Source organism: Cariama cristata, unplaced genomic scaffold (genome assembly GCF_000690535.1).
Source record: "Cariama cristata isolate BGI_N322 unplaced genomic scaffold, ASM69053v1 scaffold10516, whole genome shotgun sequence".
Taxonomy (NCBI): domain Eukaryota; kingdom Metazoa; phylum Chordata; class Aves; order Cariamiformes; family Cariamidae; genus Cariama; species Cariama cristata.
Genome location: NW_009623824.1, coordinates 18,942 through 35,997, shown reverse-complemented (window position 1 = coordinate 35,997; position 17,056 = coordinate 18,942). Strand labels below are relative to the sequence as shown.

At 40.1% G+C, this 17,056-nt stretch overlaps 1 protein-coding gene across 1 annotated transcript in view; it reads left to right on the top strand.

The window, feature by feature from the left end:
• LOC104163803 (FYVE, RhoGEF and PH domain-containing protein 6-like) overlaps positions 1 to 17,056 on the top strand; it is a gene marked incomplete at its 5' end in the record, with an annotated part of 42,674 nt that overhangs the window by 12,293 nt on the left and 13,325 nt on the right. Inside the window, 9 exons of the mRNA XM_009702920.1 lie at positions 77 to 228; positions 1,072 to 1,228; positions 2,534 to 2,621; positions 8,228 to 8,278; positions 11,386 to 11,444; positions 11,564 to 11,635; positions 12,133 to 12,201; positions 13,802 to 13,885; positions 15,057 to 15,136. Of these exons, the coding sequence (XP_009701222.1) occupies positions 77 to 228; positions 1,072 to 1,228; positions 2,534 to 2,621; positions 8,228 to 8,278; positions 11,386 to 11,444; positions 11,564 to 11,635; positions 12,133 to 12,201; positions 13,802 to 13,885; positions 15,057 to 15,136 (812 nt within the window). The remainder of the gene's footprint in view (positions 1 to 76; positions 229 to 1,071; positions 1,229 to 2,533; positions 2,622 to 8,227; positions 8,279 to 11,385; positions 11,445 to 11,563; positions 11,636 to 12,132; positions 12,202 to 13,801; positions 13,886 to 15,056; positions 15,137 to 17,056) is intronic.

The following is a 17,056-nucleotide window of genomic DNA, read 5'->3' as shown; positions in this document are numbered from 1 at the left end:
CCCTTTTCTGTCTTGGTGCTTTGAAGGCTGTTCGCTCATGGGAAGGGGGGTTTCTGTCCTCTTTGTACTCCGGCAGGATTTCCGGGACGCTGTGGCACATGCCTCTAGGCAGCTTGGAAAGCCAGTGATTGAGGACAGAATCCTGAATCAGATCCTGTACTACCTACCTCAGCTGTACGAACTCAATCGGGACCTCCTGAGGGAACTGGAAGAGCGATTATCTCACTGGTGACTATCAATAAAGGGATACTGCTCCTTTGATGTTGTTGAAATTTATCTGTGGGGCTTACATGACTCCATGTGCCACGGTTTGACTCTTGCTTGTGTTTCACATGCCTTCTTAAATGACGGAATTGACTTTGAAAGTGCAGGAGACAATTTTCCATTTAGATGTACATTTTGCCATTTAGATGTATCCAGAAAGGTCCAGAAGGCATGTCAATACGTGTTTTTAGCAATCATACTTTTTTTTCTTTAAAATTTCATTTTTAATTGAAAGTTCTGGTCCCTGCATGGGCATGATAAGTGGACTGATTTCATTAGAGGAAAAGGAGGCTGTCCTGAAGACCCGTTTGAATTTTAAAGGTAGTTGAGGTCTACTAACCGGACACAGCACTGATTGACAGCCACAATCCCATTGAAGCCCATTCTCTGTTACACTGGTGGGTGGACCTAAATCAGCTATACAAAACCTAACGACAAATGCACTGAAATGGGTAAAACCTGTAATGCCATGCTTGCTATTAAGGGCTGGAGACTGCATCTTGAAGTTTGAAGACCTGTCTCCTCTCAAATCCAGTTTATACTAAAGCATGCAAACGGTTCAAGAGCATTTTAAACAGACTGTGTATTAAGTGGTTGTCATCTGATACTAAACTAGTGTGTCGAGGTGTACCTGGTAAGGTTCTTCAGAGTGGGTACTGAGATAGATACCTCTCTGCTGAACTGTAAGCTTTTTGTTCAGAACATAAACTAGCACATCTTACTGTGGAAAAAGAGAGATGTTTTGCTGTAGGGTTAAGATGTACACTCTTTTTAGCTCTTTCTAATTGCTCTCTTTTTTGTTTCTAGGCTCGAACATCAAAGAATTGCTGATATATTTGTTAAAAAGGGTCCCTACTTAAAGATGTATTCAACTTACATCAAAGAATTTGATAAAAATGTTGCACTATTAGATGAACAGTGTAAGAAGAATGCAGGTTTTGCTTCAGTAGTCAAAGATTTTGAGGTACTGTAGTCTTTTGTAAGATACATCCTATTCCGTGGCTTTTCAGCAGTTGTGATCCTCCATAAGGCTTTAGAGACTCTCCTCTGATTTTAGTTGGGTTTTTTTTGTTTGATTTGATTTTTTGTTTTGTTGTTGGGTTTTTTTGCTACAGTCTTGGCTTGAGACTTAGTTGAGTGGAAGTGAAAAGAAGTAAATTCAGATTTGGTGAAGTAACTAGTGATTTTGGCTACCACTGTGAGATATGATAAAGGACCTTGATTTTCAGAAAATGCAGCACTTGCTACAGATTATATCAAAGACACATTAACAAAACCTCTATCTGCTTTTTTTTAGTTTTGTCTCCTGGTCGTACTCTGCACTCATTAACTGTCCTATTTTAACCAGGTTGATTTCTCTACCACATCATAGGGCAGTAGCTTACTCATGGAAATGCTGTTTCCAGAGCTCCCTTCCAACCTCAACCCTTCTGTGATTCTGTGATTTCAGTTGGAAACATAAAAAAAATGAATTTTCTTATCTGCGTATTTCTAGCAGTTTCAAACCCAGCACATGCAGCAATCAAATGAAAGCTGATTCATGTCCCTAAGAGCATTGCCAGATTTTTGCATGACTCCCTTAAATCAGAGAAGAGATGCAAGCTCCCTAAGTGTGTGATCCACACAAACTGTGAATTGACCTCCTATTACGTGGGCTTTCCTTTGGGTAACCCCTGCTCTCTTTGTGGGCGAGTGGTTCGAAAAGCGACTTACAGTGGGCAAAGGGAGAGCTTGAGCCAGCAAAGACAGGCAGAAGATATAAGAGGCCTTTTTAAGGACTTGGTGTTTCAGATGCATGTTATTTTGCATGCAAACTCAAGAAAATGAACATTTTTGAAGCATAGATCTTTAATTCTCTGTTGTCTTTAGAAGTGTGGATTAATTAAAACTTGTGCAGTGAGCACTGCTGTCTTCTCTGCCTTTCTGCCTAATGGACGCTGACAGCGATTACAAAGGAGCGTGTCGCCCTTGCCACCGGTGTTTCCTTTATTTCTGGGAAGCTCCACCTCTCTTCCTCATAAGCAAAAGCACCTGTTTTGAATCCACAGAGTATGAGTGCTTACCACTGTCTTTTAAGGCACGATTAATTTTGCATGCAGCCTTCCGCACGGCAATGCTTGCTCCGTCTTGTGGTGTTGAATGCTGGTAGTCGCACCTTTTTAAGATAACGCTTATCCAACATAATTGGCAGTGGTTTGTAGGTATGTTTTCTTTTGCTGGAACCCTTGAGTACCACACAACCGTTACTTATTTTGGGTGTTTCTTTCAGATGAGCCCCCGCTGTGCTAGTCTGGCCCTCAAGCACTATCTGCTCAAGCCGGTTCAGAGGATTCCCCAGTACAGGCTCCTGCTGACAGGTACGGTCAAGCTCTTTTGCCGGCTTAAGAAGCCAGTCTTCACGCATCCCAGGAAACTTGTTTGCAGGCAGTTCTATTCACCTGTAGAATGTGTTGATCTGCCGTCAGATATGTTGAAGCTTTTTTAAAAACATGGCATGGGTTTAGAGGCTTTCCTTGTGAATATTGTTTGCAATAAGATACATGAGCGAGGTGCTAATATTCCCAACCCTGTTCTGTGTTCTCTGATGGCACGTTCAGCCGTACTTGGAAAATGTGAAACCTGTGGTGGATTTTGTTTCTGTGGTAATACAAGGCCATAATTTCCTTAGAGGGTTGGAATGCTCCTGTTTTGCTTTGGGGTTTGGTTTTTTTTTTTCTTTTTTTCCAGTTTTTTGGTTTGGTGGGGTTTTTTTTTAAACAAATGAAAAGGGTAGTGTGGAAAGTTGGAGCTGGGAGAAGGAAGTGAAAGATGTCTGTGCAACTGTGAAGTTCTGCAAGTAGCTTCTCCATTTCTCCCCCACCCAGGTATTTTGTCTGTAAAATCCATTCTCTTTTAAAGGCAAAACACGTTTTTAGTGTAAGTCTAGCAGTGAGCGCTTAAGACTTTGTTACAGGGGCATTGTGGGCTGAAGAGCTGGCTTGGGACTAGGAAATCTGGGCTCTAGACCCTGCTCTGGCACTGGCATGTCTGGGTGACCACGGGCAAGTCCTCTCCATGATGCAGTGCTTTTTTTTCTGTAGAAGGAGGGCAATGATAGAGGCCTCCTTTGTGAAGTATTTCGAGATGTGTTTGTTGTAAGAGGGGGATGGCTCCTGTAAGGATTTGGAAATACTTAAGGCATTGTTTTTGAAAGCCGTTGCTTCTTGATGAGCAATTTAAAAATAGCCTATGTTTATGTAGTAACTGCAAAATAAAATGCTCTGTGACCTTTTTTTTTGGCTCTGTAGCAGCTTGTTGGCATTTCCCCAGCAAGTACTTAGACTAGTGATGCTGTGGGAGATACGGATGTAAGTGTTATAGAGCAGTTACCAAGTTATTAACGTTGACTTTTCATTTTAATCATCTCATTAAAGTCACAGGTGTTGAAAAAAGGGTGAAAACCCCTTATTAAACAGAGTACTTTGTAGAGTAAATCTTAGCGACTCTTAATTGATAAAATCAAAGCATAAAACGGCATTTGGGGAGTTCCTTTATTTTAAAAGGATTCTGACTTAGGGCACAGTATAGGCTTGTTATACACTCCAAAATGAACAGAGCATTGGATAACTTCAAAGGTTTTAATTAACAAGGTTGAACAGCGGATCAGGATGGAGTAAATGCCAGTGTCAATATACCTAGCGAAGCAAGAGATGTCAGGGGTGAACGGCACTGAAACAAAACTCAGATGTTGAAGGGGAATTCCTTGTGATCATTAACTGTCCTTGTGGCTGGGACAGGCTGGTTTAGACCTGAAAAAAAAACTCTTCTCTGGTGACAGGGGTTGCTGTGGGTGTCCCCAGTCTGCAGACCTTACTGTGGCTGCCCAGCTTTAAATACACCTGCAAACGCTACCGACAGGAACGGAATTGCAAGGCTGGCCGCTGATTCAGAAAAGTAATTTTCTCTTGTTCTATGGGAGCAATAAAAGTGGTCGGACTAAGAATTTTATTATGCTGGGGAGGGTTATTGTGGATCTGCTTCATTTTCAGTCAGTTCAATCTATCGTGCATTTCTGTTGTCTTGAGAGTCTCCCTCGTCCGTATCTCTGTGGATGACCCATCTGCTCTGGTACCGTCCAGCAGCTCTGTGTCATGTTGAGCAATCTCTACATAAATTTGTGCTGCAAAACCTTTGGAGGACATGCAAAATATTTGGATCTATGTGTTGCAGGGGGTGAGATGCAGCAGCTGCCCAGGGTGAAGACGGGGGGGATCGGTGGGCAAGGGAGGAGGGGGCAGCGGATGAGAGCAGAGGAGCGAAAATAATCCAGGAAACGAAGCTGCTGGGCCCAAGTCAGCAGGGATTCCTTCCTATTTAGATGTTCTGTGTCAGTGGGACAGCTTTGTACTGGTAACCTGCTGCTACACGGTCACATCACAAGCTTGTTGCTGTGCTTTGAAGTGGGGTTACTTTTGCACTAACAAAAGTGGGGAGCAGGTGGACTCATAAATCAGCCAAGGAGAGGCACAGCTCAGCTGCGTTTCTGTTTAATTATACAGCTTCTCCAGTCCAGCAAGTGAACTTCCACTTCTTCACATACTGGCCTCAGGCTCTATACAGCAAATATTAGATGGGTTTTTGGGGAGGTTAATTAGAGGCTTCTGATTTCTAATGGAAATGAAAGAGAGGTGATTCTCTCCTCCCAAAAACCTCTGATTTGAGTAGATGACTTGAGACTGTACAATACGAACAGGCTATTTACTGTCAGAGGATAAGCCTTACTCCTCTTTTTCTCAACATAAGGTTTGCAGAGAGAGAAGATTTTATTATCCTTAACTGGGGTGTAGTGAGAAGAGGCTGAGTGGGATGAAGAATAAGCCTTTGAGCACGCTCCTCCTTTGCAGGTCGGAAATAGTTGTCGGACTTGAGGCCAATTATGTGTTGGGGAACGATTGCTTTGAGTTTAACTTAATTAGATTAGACAATCGGAGACAAAAAGTAGTTAATGAAGCAGAAGAGAATTTTTAGCAGGAGAAGAAGTGATAGTCGCTGCCCGCCAGCAAGAAGGAAGAGAGAATTGCTGCCTGCTGTCAGGTAGAAGCAGGGCATAAGGAAATTGTGTTTGTCACAGAAACAGTACTTGTGTGCTTTTGTGTTGATTTTTGTTGTGTTTTGGGGTATCCAGCAGAGTTATGACTTTTGATTTCTAAGTCTGCCATTCTGAAGGTATGCCTAAGGTCTTCGTAGTCTGAAGAACTAAAGTACATTTCAGAGGGGAAAAATTTTGGCAAAGACAGTAGATACCATTCCACCTTAACATTTGAGTTCTGTATTTATTTGATCTAGGAATATTTTTGCAAAATTTTTACTGTAATGTTATTCATGTCTGTGAAATCCGCTTGTTTGTGTAGTTTAAGCCAGTACCTCCAGAAAGTTGTTGCAAGCACAAAATTTCCAGTGTGCATTCACAGAAGAGACTAAAAATATCTGTTCTGATGCTTCTCTGAAGTGGAGTTTTTAGCTATGAACTGAGGTCCAGTAACCAGATAAACATAGAGAGTATTAAGATAAAAATTATGTATTTCTCGCTTTCAGGATTTTACAGTCGCAGGTTTTGTTGGCTGCTTCAGCCTTGTAATGCAAAAGCTGCCTTCCTTTTTAAATACAGAATTTTAAATGAATGCAGTTACGTTAAAATCTCTAATTTTCCCTCTTCTATTCACTGATGATATGATTTAAAATGCTAGAATATACCCATCCAAAAAATGTTTTTGGTGGGTAGTAAAGTGGTGTTGTTTTGGGGAACATGTCATAAAGCACGAATATGCCAAGAAACAGTTAGTTCCCACATTGGGTCTGTGGTTTTAAGTTTCCAGTGTAACTACTTTGGATGCCTCCATGTAGTAGGGACAGTTTCTTAGAGTGCCAGCAGTACGTTTGCAGATGAGTAAATTTATACCCCCCTCACCTCTCGTTCCCAGCCGGTGGAGGTGAGAGTGTGCTTGGCAGCTTTAAGAAGCTGGTATTTCTCTATAAGCTATAAGGACTCCTCCTTTATACTGGGAGGTTCCCACTGGACTCCTCTGTGCTGGCACTGACGAAGATCCAAGTTGTAATTGTAAAGCTTTAACTTGTTTGCTTTATGGCGGAGTCCCAGGAGCGCTTTGCCTGGGCAGTATGGCACAGCTCCGGCTGGAGAGAGCACCCGTCAGCAGGCAGGGCAGGGGCTGTATGTGGGATAGAGGTTCCTCTAGGTTAAACCTTTCAAAATGCCTCCTGCTGATTTATTATTTTTTTTCTCTCACACCAGCTTCTTAACAGCATAACCCAAGGTGTGAAGCAAGATGAACTTTGTTTTTAATGGAATATATGCCCACCTAAATGTTGCACTGGAATGTCTGGTAGCTACTACAGCGCAAGACCTTGAGGGATGTGAAGGATGCAATATTTATGGAGTGTAGCTGGAGAGGTTTTGGTGCTATGTCAGGCTTGTCTTAAAAGATCACACGTTGACCAGCGTCTGATAATGATCAGAGGAGACTTGGAGGAGAGCAGAAAGCTGTGGGTGTTCCCGTGGCCCGGCCAGCCAGACCTCCCAGCGCTCCCTCCCCGCTTCCCTGCAGGAGAGCCCAGCCAGTTCCTCTTCCTTCGCCCCCAACCTGCTCTTCATGCTTCTCGCTTGGGTCCTCCCTTAGGTCTTTGCCAGAAAATAAAACGTCAGTGCCAAATATTTTAATTCCTGTAGGTCTGTTTTTCTCAAAGCTTTCATTAACTGTAACAATAGTTCTCACTCTTCATAGCATTTCTACTGCAGAAACATGTTTCACAATTCCTTTTTTTTTCTTTTCTTTTTCTTTTCTTTTCTTTTTTTTTTTTTTGCATAAGGAACAGATTACAATACACTGAGCGGTCTCTGAGGGGCATGCATGAAGCAAGACATCTTGTGAAGGCAGGAACAATTGGCTCCTGATCCTTCTTGAGTAAAAGGATGAATTTGGGTAGGGCAAGCATATGGGAGTTGAATTATTTCACTCCTATGTGAAACTTGTACAACTGCGAAGCTAAAATTGAACGCTTGCTAGATCACATACGATCAGTTTTTAGCAGATCTACCGGAATCTTTAATACCTCATTTAAACAGCAAATCTAAATTAGTATTTGTTGATATTATCAATCTAACATGTCTATTTCTTTGAAAGTTTCTGACTTGGTTTCTTTCAATTTTAAGCAGTTTGAAGTTGTAGCTTGTAGAGAATAGACGGTTGACTTTTTGCTGAAGATATATATTAATCTTTGACAGGATATTGTACTTTTTGGTGAACTAGACACTCGACCAGGGACTGTAAACTCGAAGGGCATGTTTTCTTGTATAGTCATACATTTGGAGTTAATTTTAGCTGAGTAAAATAGATTTGAAAACTACCAAGACTTTAATGGATTGAGGGTGCCATCTCGTGGTTGAGGAACTAAAATTGTAATTGAAAACCAGAAATGCTTATTTGAACATTGGGGGGGGAAGGGGTACAATACTTTTATTGTTGAAAAATATTAATCATAATCAGATCTTCAGCAATGGGATACTTTTTTTTCTGAACTCCTATAGACAAGTTACGTGCTCAGGTAGATATCTATAATCTTCAAAATTTTTTGCATCAGCTTAAATGTAAGTGATTGCAAGTATGTACTTGTTTTTCACTTGCTTGTTTTGTTCTGGAATAATACAGACATCATGTCATTTGTCTTTGGCGAAGACCACTGCTTCAATAACCTTCTTGTCCCTGAGCAAGATGTCATGATATACTTTCATTATGGAAATGTTAGTTTTTCTTTTGTTACTACTTTCACAGATTTAAAAGATTAAGTAGTAAATTTTGTGGCAGAGGTCGACCTGAAAAGCAGATTTCCAAGAAAAAGGTGGGTTTTACTACTTTCTGGTGCTGTTCATTACTTTAACAAAACTATATATATTTTTTTCTTTATACAGATTATTTAAAGAATCTTTTAGAAGAATCTGCAGACTATAGGGATACTCAAGGTAAATATGTCTTTAGATTAAAGACATAACAGCTTAAGTACATATGATAAAGTTTCGAAATTTTAAATGTATGCAAAATGCTAAGCCAGTCATAGAAATGTTTTCTATTCAGTTCTAAGTTTCTCAGCGCAGACAGTTGAACGATTGCAAACTTGTGTTTCAGACCAGTTTGGAGCCAACAGTGGTATCAGCTCACCCTTGAGCTGAAACCAAGAGATAGAGAGTGACGTTCCACAGGCAGCTCAAGCAGATATTTTGGGCGCTGCCATTGAAAGAGACAGTCCTTGCATCTGTAGACCTTCCATGATAGGCAGTCTGGTCTTCCAGCTGCTCTCCCCCAGCGATGAGCCTTTCTGGCCTCCTCCTCCTCTCTCTCTTTGTGCCAGGACAAGTGGGAGTGAACAAGATCAAGGAGCTGCTCTGGGTTATAGTTAACCTGAGGAGTTCTCCACTTTGACTTGTCACAAGCTGCACAAACACAAGTGACTTCCACAAGTTTGCCTGCTTGGGGGGGGAAAGCAGGTAAGAAGAAATGAGACGGAATAGTTGGGGATGGAAGAGGACCGGACTACATATTTCATAGTAGTTTGGGATTAGGCTGGTTTAACTTGAGCGTAGCAATGCAATGCACATTCAGACTGTTTCCTTCTTCCATGCGTGTGCCTCGACAGTACTAAAAATGCTCCCAGTTGATGTTCCCATTTCATTTGCGTGAGCCCCTGTCATTTATTTCAGTCTCTTTAGTGACATTTGTGCAAGCCCGTTATCTTTAGGAAACATTTGTGCAGATGTAGTTGATTGGACTGCAATAAATGAGTGCCTTCAATGCACTGAGCAGAGTTTGCTTTCTTACAGCTTTGTCTGCTGGTACAGTACCATGAAATTTATGAGTAAATATCTTTCTTGGGACATTTAGACATATTTGAGTATATTGAAAATATAAGCCAAAAATATTTTCAATTGTGACTGCTTAAGAAATAGAATAAGTTTGTCTTGCACTTCTTACGGCTGTGAACAAACTAGTGCTTGCACTGCACATTAAATAATTGACCACTTGAAAAGTGAGCAACTTAATATCTCTATTTCACTTTACATTTTCTTGTGATTTCTCCAGCTTCTGTGTTTTCTGTAGTTGTACCTTCCACTATTTTTCTCTCCTTTCATACATCAAAGATAAAAGCAGAACCTTAGTTGTAACCGTAACAATGTTAACTTTATGCATTTGACATGTTTAATAGTCTCTCTTTGAAACTGGGTAAGAAAAGAAAATCTATTCTTTACTCACCAAGATCTTTCTTGTGATAATTAAGCTTAACTTAGAACTGACTTTGCTTAGTTGTTAAATTCTGTTGTGGGGGTGGGGGGAGACTAGGTTTGGTTATGGTTAGTATTCTTGGGGGAAAAAAACAAATAACACAATTCTTCCGGGTGACCTTCATTTGAATACATTACTCCAGCTAAGTGGTATAAGAATTGGAATGCTCTTCCCTGCCAAAACCCACTTTGTTTATGGACTTTGACCCTACAGATTATTTTATGTTGTTGTTTAGATTTGTTTAGTCTTGGCTCTATAAGTAGTCCTGAGATCCTGGAACTTTCCCTTTAATAACCAGCAATTTTTTTCTAACATTCTTCAGTCTTTCTTGAAGTCAACGAGTAAAATTTTATGTTTTTAATAGATATAATAGCTGATAGATGAAGGAAGGTATAACAAAAAATTCAGGTACTCATTCCTGTCTTGATGAATTTAGCCAAATTTCCCTTCACTTTCTTTCAAGCAAATGGGAGCTGGGGAGTGTTTTGGCTGGAGCAGCTCCAACATTTCCTAGTAGGAGACCACCAGCTATTTTTCAGCAGGCTCAGTTGACATCATGACATCTATATCTGAACTTAAATTTTGATCGAATGCTTGATATGTGCTATGCCTTTTAACTGTTTGACTCCTGTGCTTGCATTGCCTTGGTTCATGAAAATCTTGAACAAAAATTCTCCTTAGATTGACTTAGGAGGAGGTTTTTGTTTGCACCTCAGTTTGGGCTTCATGACCTTCTGAACCTTTCAGTTCAGATAGCTGTATCTTTTAACATGCTTGCTTTCTGAATGTGAACTGGACAATAAGGGAAGTATATGCATTCTGCAGTGCTGATACCCTAATGATTATCTGGAAAAAACCCCCAAGGCTTTGGTTTTACCTGGTTTGGTAGGCTTCTCTGTGGACTTTTAAGGAAATGGAGTTCCTTTATTTCAAGTGCCTGACTGCATTTCAGTTACTCAGAAGGTGCTAAATGCTTTAGAGACTACCATTTTATCAGAGCAATTGTTCTAGCTTTCAATTAAATGAGTCTGTCTTTTTTTTTTTTTCCCTACTTAAGTAAATTACAGTTTTTTGGATAAGATCCTTGGATGGGTTCTGTCTCATGTACATTCACTGTTCAGTAATTTACATAATCCTTTTATATAACCTCTTTTTGGAGTTACACTATTGCATATATTACAGCCAAGTTGCTAGTTATTAAATATCAGTACTTAGTAAAATCCCTCATCTTTGGTAACTCTTCTCTTTCAGAGATTTTGGGTTTTTTTTCTTCTAGTATTAGAAGTTTGAAATTTAGAAATTTGAACTTTATTCTATTATCTTGAGGTGTGCAGCAAAACTAAAGGCAGAATAAAGAAATCACAAAGATTTGGATAATTTTTCTATTTTCTAACAGACTGGCACTGGAGGCAGTTGTGTAAAATGGAAAAAACTTAATCTCTGCATAGTCTCAGTTAAAATGTTGTTCACTTTTCTGTTGTAAGTAGAGACACTGAAATTAAAGTAAATCTTTATGTGAGAAACTAGAATTTAATTTTGCTTGTGGACTGTTTTGATTAGCTGTAAGAACTGATTGACACTGTTGGTTGAAGCAATGACTTGCTAGGACATATTCATTAAACTGTGATCCAAAGCCTCTGGGATCTCCAGGAGGTGCTCCTGAATGCAGTGACCATACAGTCAGGGCCTTGAATCTTGGCACGATGTGGAAGGGCAATATTGTACCTGTGCTTTACATCATACCAATGCTAACTTGTCTGTATAACCAAAGCATCATTTCTTCATCCTTCAGATGCTCTAGCTGTTGTCATAGAAGTTGCAAACCATGCCAATGACATCATGAAGCAGGGAGTAAGTATTTTGACTTATGAAGCTAGTTGATTAAAGTTTTTGTGTCCTTTTTTTTAAAAAAAAAAAAATCATCATGGGTGCAAGGGCAATGACTTACCTTTTGCTTTTTCTCCTTGTAGGATAACTTTCAGAAACTCATGCAGATTCAGTACAGTTTAAACGGACACCATGAGATTGTACAGCCAGGACGGGTAGGTCCTCCAGGTGGCATTCAGCAGATTCCAGTAAAAGTGCAGCACAGGTGATACACAAGCAAAGTACTGAAGCTGAAGAAAAATGGTCCATTGCTTAATTATTCAGTTCTAACAGTCAAATGAATACTGCCTCTCCATATGTGTGGGGTTTTTTTAGACACTTATCTGACGAAAACTTACGATTTTTAGAATATGATTCCTTGCCAGATCTTGCAGGCAGGTTTTTTCCTCAAGTTTAACCTTGTATTTGTCATGGTTTCAAGCGCAGCTTGGAAAACTGTAATGCAGCCATTCACACTCACTTCTAGAGAAACCTAAGAACAAACAGCCTTTCTCAGAAAGGGAACCTTGAATCCCAAAACTTCTGCAGCATTTCAAGTGTAGTAGTAGTAGTAGTAATAATGATGATGATGATGATGAAGAAAAAGTCAGCTCATTTGTATAACTTGTGCCCTGAAAAGCTAGGCTTTGAATTGCTTGTTTTAATTTGCTAGGTCTTTCTGAAAGAGGGAACACTGATGAAACTGTCTCGGAAGGTCATGCAGCCACGAATGTTTTTTCTGGTAAGATGCTGGGTATGTTGCTGTGTGCCTAACACTCATGTAATTTTAAGTGGTTGAAACATTACACCACAAACATAAGTAACTAATAACTTCAGGTAGTGGAGAGAATGACCAGTTGTTGTGGCTCTAGTTGCTCAGTTCTAATTTAGAGAGATCGTCTGTTGCATATGCGCTAATTTTAATAGAAAACTGTTTCTCACTAAAATGTACTGTTTTGAACAATGCTCATCTAAATTTGAGCGCTTTTATGAGAAGACATTATCTGTGGTAGTGCGAAAACAAAAACAGTTACTCCATCCCACTTAACCATACCAGATCTTAAAACCTACAACTCCACCGCTGTCATTGCACCTTTCCCTCCTTCCATCCCTCCTCCTCCTCTCCCCTTCCCCTGCACGAAGCACTGGGCTGGAAGTGAAGTGCTGGGTTCTCTTCCTGTCTCTGCTACTGTTTTGTTGTGCAATTTCTGAGCATCTCTGAAGTTTCTGTTTCCACTTGAACCTTTTGTTTATCTTGTCTATTTAGATAGTAAATCAACTGTTGCTGTGTGTAATTTGTGGATTATTGGTCCACAGTCCTGGCTGAAATCTGTCTTTTAGTTACTGTAGTATGAATAAATATTTCCCTAGGCAGCCATGGAGTATGTATTCTAAGCTTGCAAGTGCCTGATGTATGCTCTGGAGGTGACTTTGTAGTGTATAAAGCACTGAGATAACTGCAAATGACATCAGTTCAGGTAATACTCTCAAAAATCTGGTGCTATCTTGAGCTGGACTTCCCAAATCAGATGTTGCTAATTTGAGCGTCTTGAATTTTTTTTGTTTTGTTTTTGGCTTTTTTAGATATAAAAGTGCAGATTCTAGTGTTTATACTTTTAGACACTTCAGCAGTGATTTTTCCACTGATCATGATGTGAAGATTTAGTAAGGCTCATGAAAAATTTAGTTATTTTGCAAAGAACCTCACAGCAAAAGCTTAGGAGACAGTTCAGTTTTCTGGTCTGTGTTTATGTGCAGTAAATGAAGTTTGGATCCATGTGTTGAACAACACAGGAAAAAAAAATAAAAATCCTAATAGCTGTTCAGTAAGTGCACTGAATGAAGCCAAGTCTGGTAGAACAGGAAATAAACAGTAGATGCACATTTAAACGGGTAAAATTCACATGGTACGTATGGTAAGTTTGTCCTTATAATCAAAAATTGCTTATCTTAATTCTGCTACCTCCGATTTTCTGGAATGTTTTGCTTTGAATGGGTAATTCTAATATCCTTTTAAAGTAGTTTGTTATACGGTATAGCTGTGCACAGGAGAAACATTTTTGTCCTTTTTGACAGCCTGTTCTTTGACATCCGTGCACTGTTTACTCATGTGCCAAATGTATATTTACACAAGGAGGATATAAATAGACACCTATTGTTATCTAAATTCATACTTGAAATTGTTTCTTGGGTTTTAAGTGGAATAATAGGAAGTAGAAGATGCCCTTCTGGACAGTTGATCTCAGTGCTGTATGAGTTCTATACTTCCAGTAAAATGCATCTGAAATTATCTGTCTCTAAACAGTCTTTAGTTATTAAAAAGCACCGCTTCTATATTGCAGTTCAATGATGCCCTGTTGTATACTACTCCGGTTCAGTCAGGGATGTATAAACTCAACAACATGCTGTCGTTGGCTGGAATGAAGGTGAGTCACGTGTTAAAATGAATCTTTCTCCAAATCTATTTAAACTCAGGCCTTCAAATTTTCAAAATGCAACTGTTTATTGTTGGAAAGACATAAACTATGTTTAAGTTGGAAAGATGCTTATGTCCCAGAGGAATCCTACAGGCTTAATGTTTCTTGCATAATACGGCCTGTGGGATTGCTCTCTAGGTTTCCCTAAAAAACTCTTTTGCCACTGGGTCACTTCACCTGCATTTCATCCAGTATTGTCGTGCTCTGAAATAGTCTCCCTACTTATTTTTTGTATTGTATTTTGTTTAGGCTGCCTCAGTTTTGCCTTGTAGCTGCTTTATATTTCCCACACCCAGAGATTAGGCATCTCTGCCTGATAAGCTTCTGGTGGATCAAATCTCTGTGGTTTATAGAGATCTGCTAACTGTGAGGGAAGATAGGGCTTTTGTTTCTGAGCTTTTGTGAAAGCCCTGAGCCCCTCTGGGTAGTGATAAGGGACATGCATGCCATATATTGACATAGCCTCTGACCTCTGATGTGACAGTGGGAACAAGGAACCCTCGCCTCGGGAATCAAGTGCTTATCTCTGGTCCATGTCAGAGACAAGCACCAAGCCCAGCTGCTGTGCAGATCTGGCACCCACGTCCAAGCTTTTGCAGGCAGACCTGCAAAATCTCCTCTGCCAGCTGATGTCTTGTGGTGGCTCAGAACCACTCTTAACATTTAAACCTCCTGATGCTCAAAACGTGGTAGCTCAGAAGGATCAGCAGGGCAGTCCAGCCCTTAGAGGTACGGGGCAGATGCCCACTCCAGGGTACACCAGTTGGCTCCATCTTGCCCTGCAGCAAGATGAAGCCTTTTTATGCCCAGTTGCAGGAGGTGCTTAGAGAGCCTAGGTGTGTTGAAGCACAGCGAGAGGTATCTGACAGCTCTTAAGCTTCATTCCCCAGTACGTCTCCAGTGTTTGTATGGGGCCACAGTGAAATAAAGCGGTGGGCTGCATGTAATCTTAGTGTAGCTGGGCCCTCTGGACTGGTGTATGATCTTCTGCTTTTGAGATTTTTCTCTCCAATGTACCTCCTCTGCAATGAAAATGTAAGGGATTTTACGGTAAGTAAAACTAAAGCAACTATAAAAGTACCATTTCAGTTTAATGTCAAGTTTTCTCTCTCAACTGAAGGTTAAGAAGCCAACCCAGGAAGCATATCAGAATGAACTGAACATTGAAAGCGTTGAGAGATCCTTCATTCTTTCAGCAAGGTCAGTCTCACAAATGAATACTGGTTTAAAAACCATGTGATTTCAAACAGCCCACGTAAGCTTTTTATAGCTTATTTTGCACTTATGTAATGAAAAGTTACCCTTGGCTAGAGTAATTACAGAATAGAGGGGATGGCAGATGGGTTTCGGGAAATAAGATAGGCTTTGTTCTAATTTACTTTTGTTCACATTCAAAATCTGATTTTGAAAATTGGAGTTTATTTTTAAATGGTCCAGCAGAAAGGAAGCCTGGTCACATGTAATAGGTTTCACAGATACCACATGAATTTGTAGTCTCTAACACAGCTCACCCTGGCTTGTAAGGAAGACTGCCCATTGTGAAGTGATGGATGGAAGCACAAAAGCTGTAGTAAATGTGGCTGGTATTTGAGCAATTTGGGCTCAAGGCTGCAGTTGGTAGGGATTGTGCTGTCCTCGAGACAGTTAACTGTTAATCAGAATGAATAAAACTCCTCCTTGGTTCTTCCTTTTCAGCTTAGCTACACCTTCAGAAACTTTAAATTGAAATACTATCCTCTCGCTGCCTTTCTTTGAGAGGAACAAGAATTAAAATTGTTTCAATTCCATTAATTTTAGGCTTTGCTTTTGAGTATTTTTTTTCTCTTCCAAAGTTACCAATATGCTCTGTCAGTGCATTAACAGGATGGGATAGGAAGCATGACAATAAATCTTGATATTGTTATTGGTAACTGATATCAATTGGAAGAAGTTATCCTGGTCTTCTAGCTCAAATAACAGTGTAATTGAAACAAGAAATGGATCTTGGTGAACCTGAAATTATGGAAACGGCAGCAATTACTGATGTGATGCTTGTCTTTACCAGAAAACCAGATTCTCCGTGTAGCAGCCAAAGGATAGATGGCCACTAAACCAGAGCAGCTCTGGTCTGCCTTCATCGAGATGCCTTTAGCAAAGACCTGGTTTTGTGGATTGTTGTTTTCACTCAGTTTGAGTTGAAATTTTATATGTTCTGACATTTGTGACAGCACTGAAACCAATGAAGACAGACATGTTTTCTCTTTTGTTTAGCTGAGCAAGGGCAGACTGCTTCTTTTTGTGTGACCTTGTAAATACCAACACGAGGATATCTGCACAAAGACAGCAGTGTCTCTAGCTGAGGGCTAGACCAAGGTTAACCTTGTCAAAGTAGCCAAGGGAAGTAGCTCAATTGTCTGAGCAGCAGTTATTTATAACAGACTTGAAAGGAATATTCTTGTATTTTTTTCCAACAACTTTAAATGTTTCTTATGGTTCTTTTGCACATTGGGGAAAAAAGATGCATTTCGCTGGTTAGGGTACGATTCTGCTCCAGTATAATATGAGCAAGTCCGTGCTGCTTAGGTGTCTTGGTGAGTGGGTGTTGTGCAGATACACGAAGACATTTATGGGATTGCAGTAGGCAATGTGGATTTATCTCTGCTTGACTTGAAGCAGCATTTCATTTTTAATTCAGTCGTTTTAAAGAATCATAACAATCATTGGAACTTGTGAAAAGATTATCATCTTGAAATACGGCCTACCTATTTTCCACAAAACACGATAGACTTGTCTTTTTGAGGAACTGATTAAGTGGTAGATTAAAAGCAACTCCTGTGAAATACATGCTGGTCCGTAGGGGAAAACTCCTATATATAACATTCTCATCAAATTGGGCACAGTTTGTGACGTGCTTTTGCCTTGACCTTGAAATTACTGGAATTAACCTCACATTGCCAACTAAAGCTGCTCTGATATGCTCTTTCTTTTTTAGTATTGTTGATCTTGCATCTTTGGAGAGCATTCAGCTCTGTTATTTTTATACTTGCTGGAAGCTATGTGTGTGCAGGAGCCGCAAGTTACACAACAGTGACAGAGAGAGGTTGCATTTGCTTGTGATGAGGGAGGTGCTGGGGGCCCCAG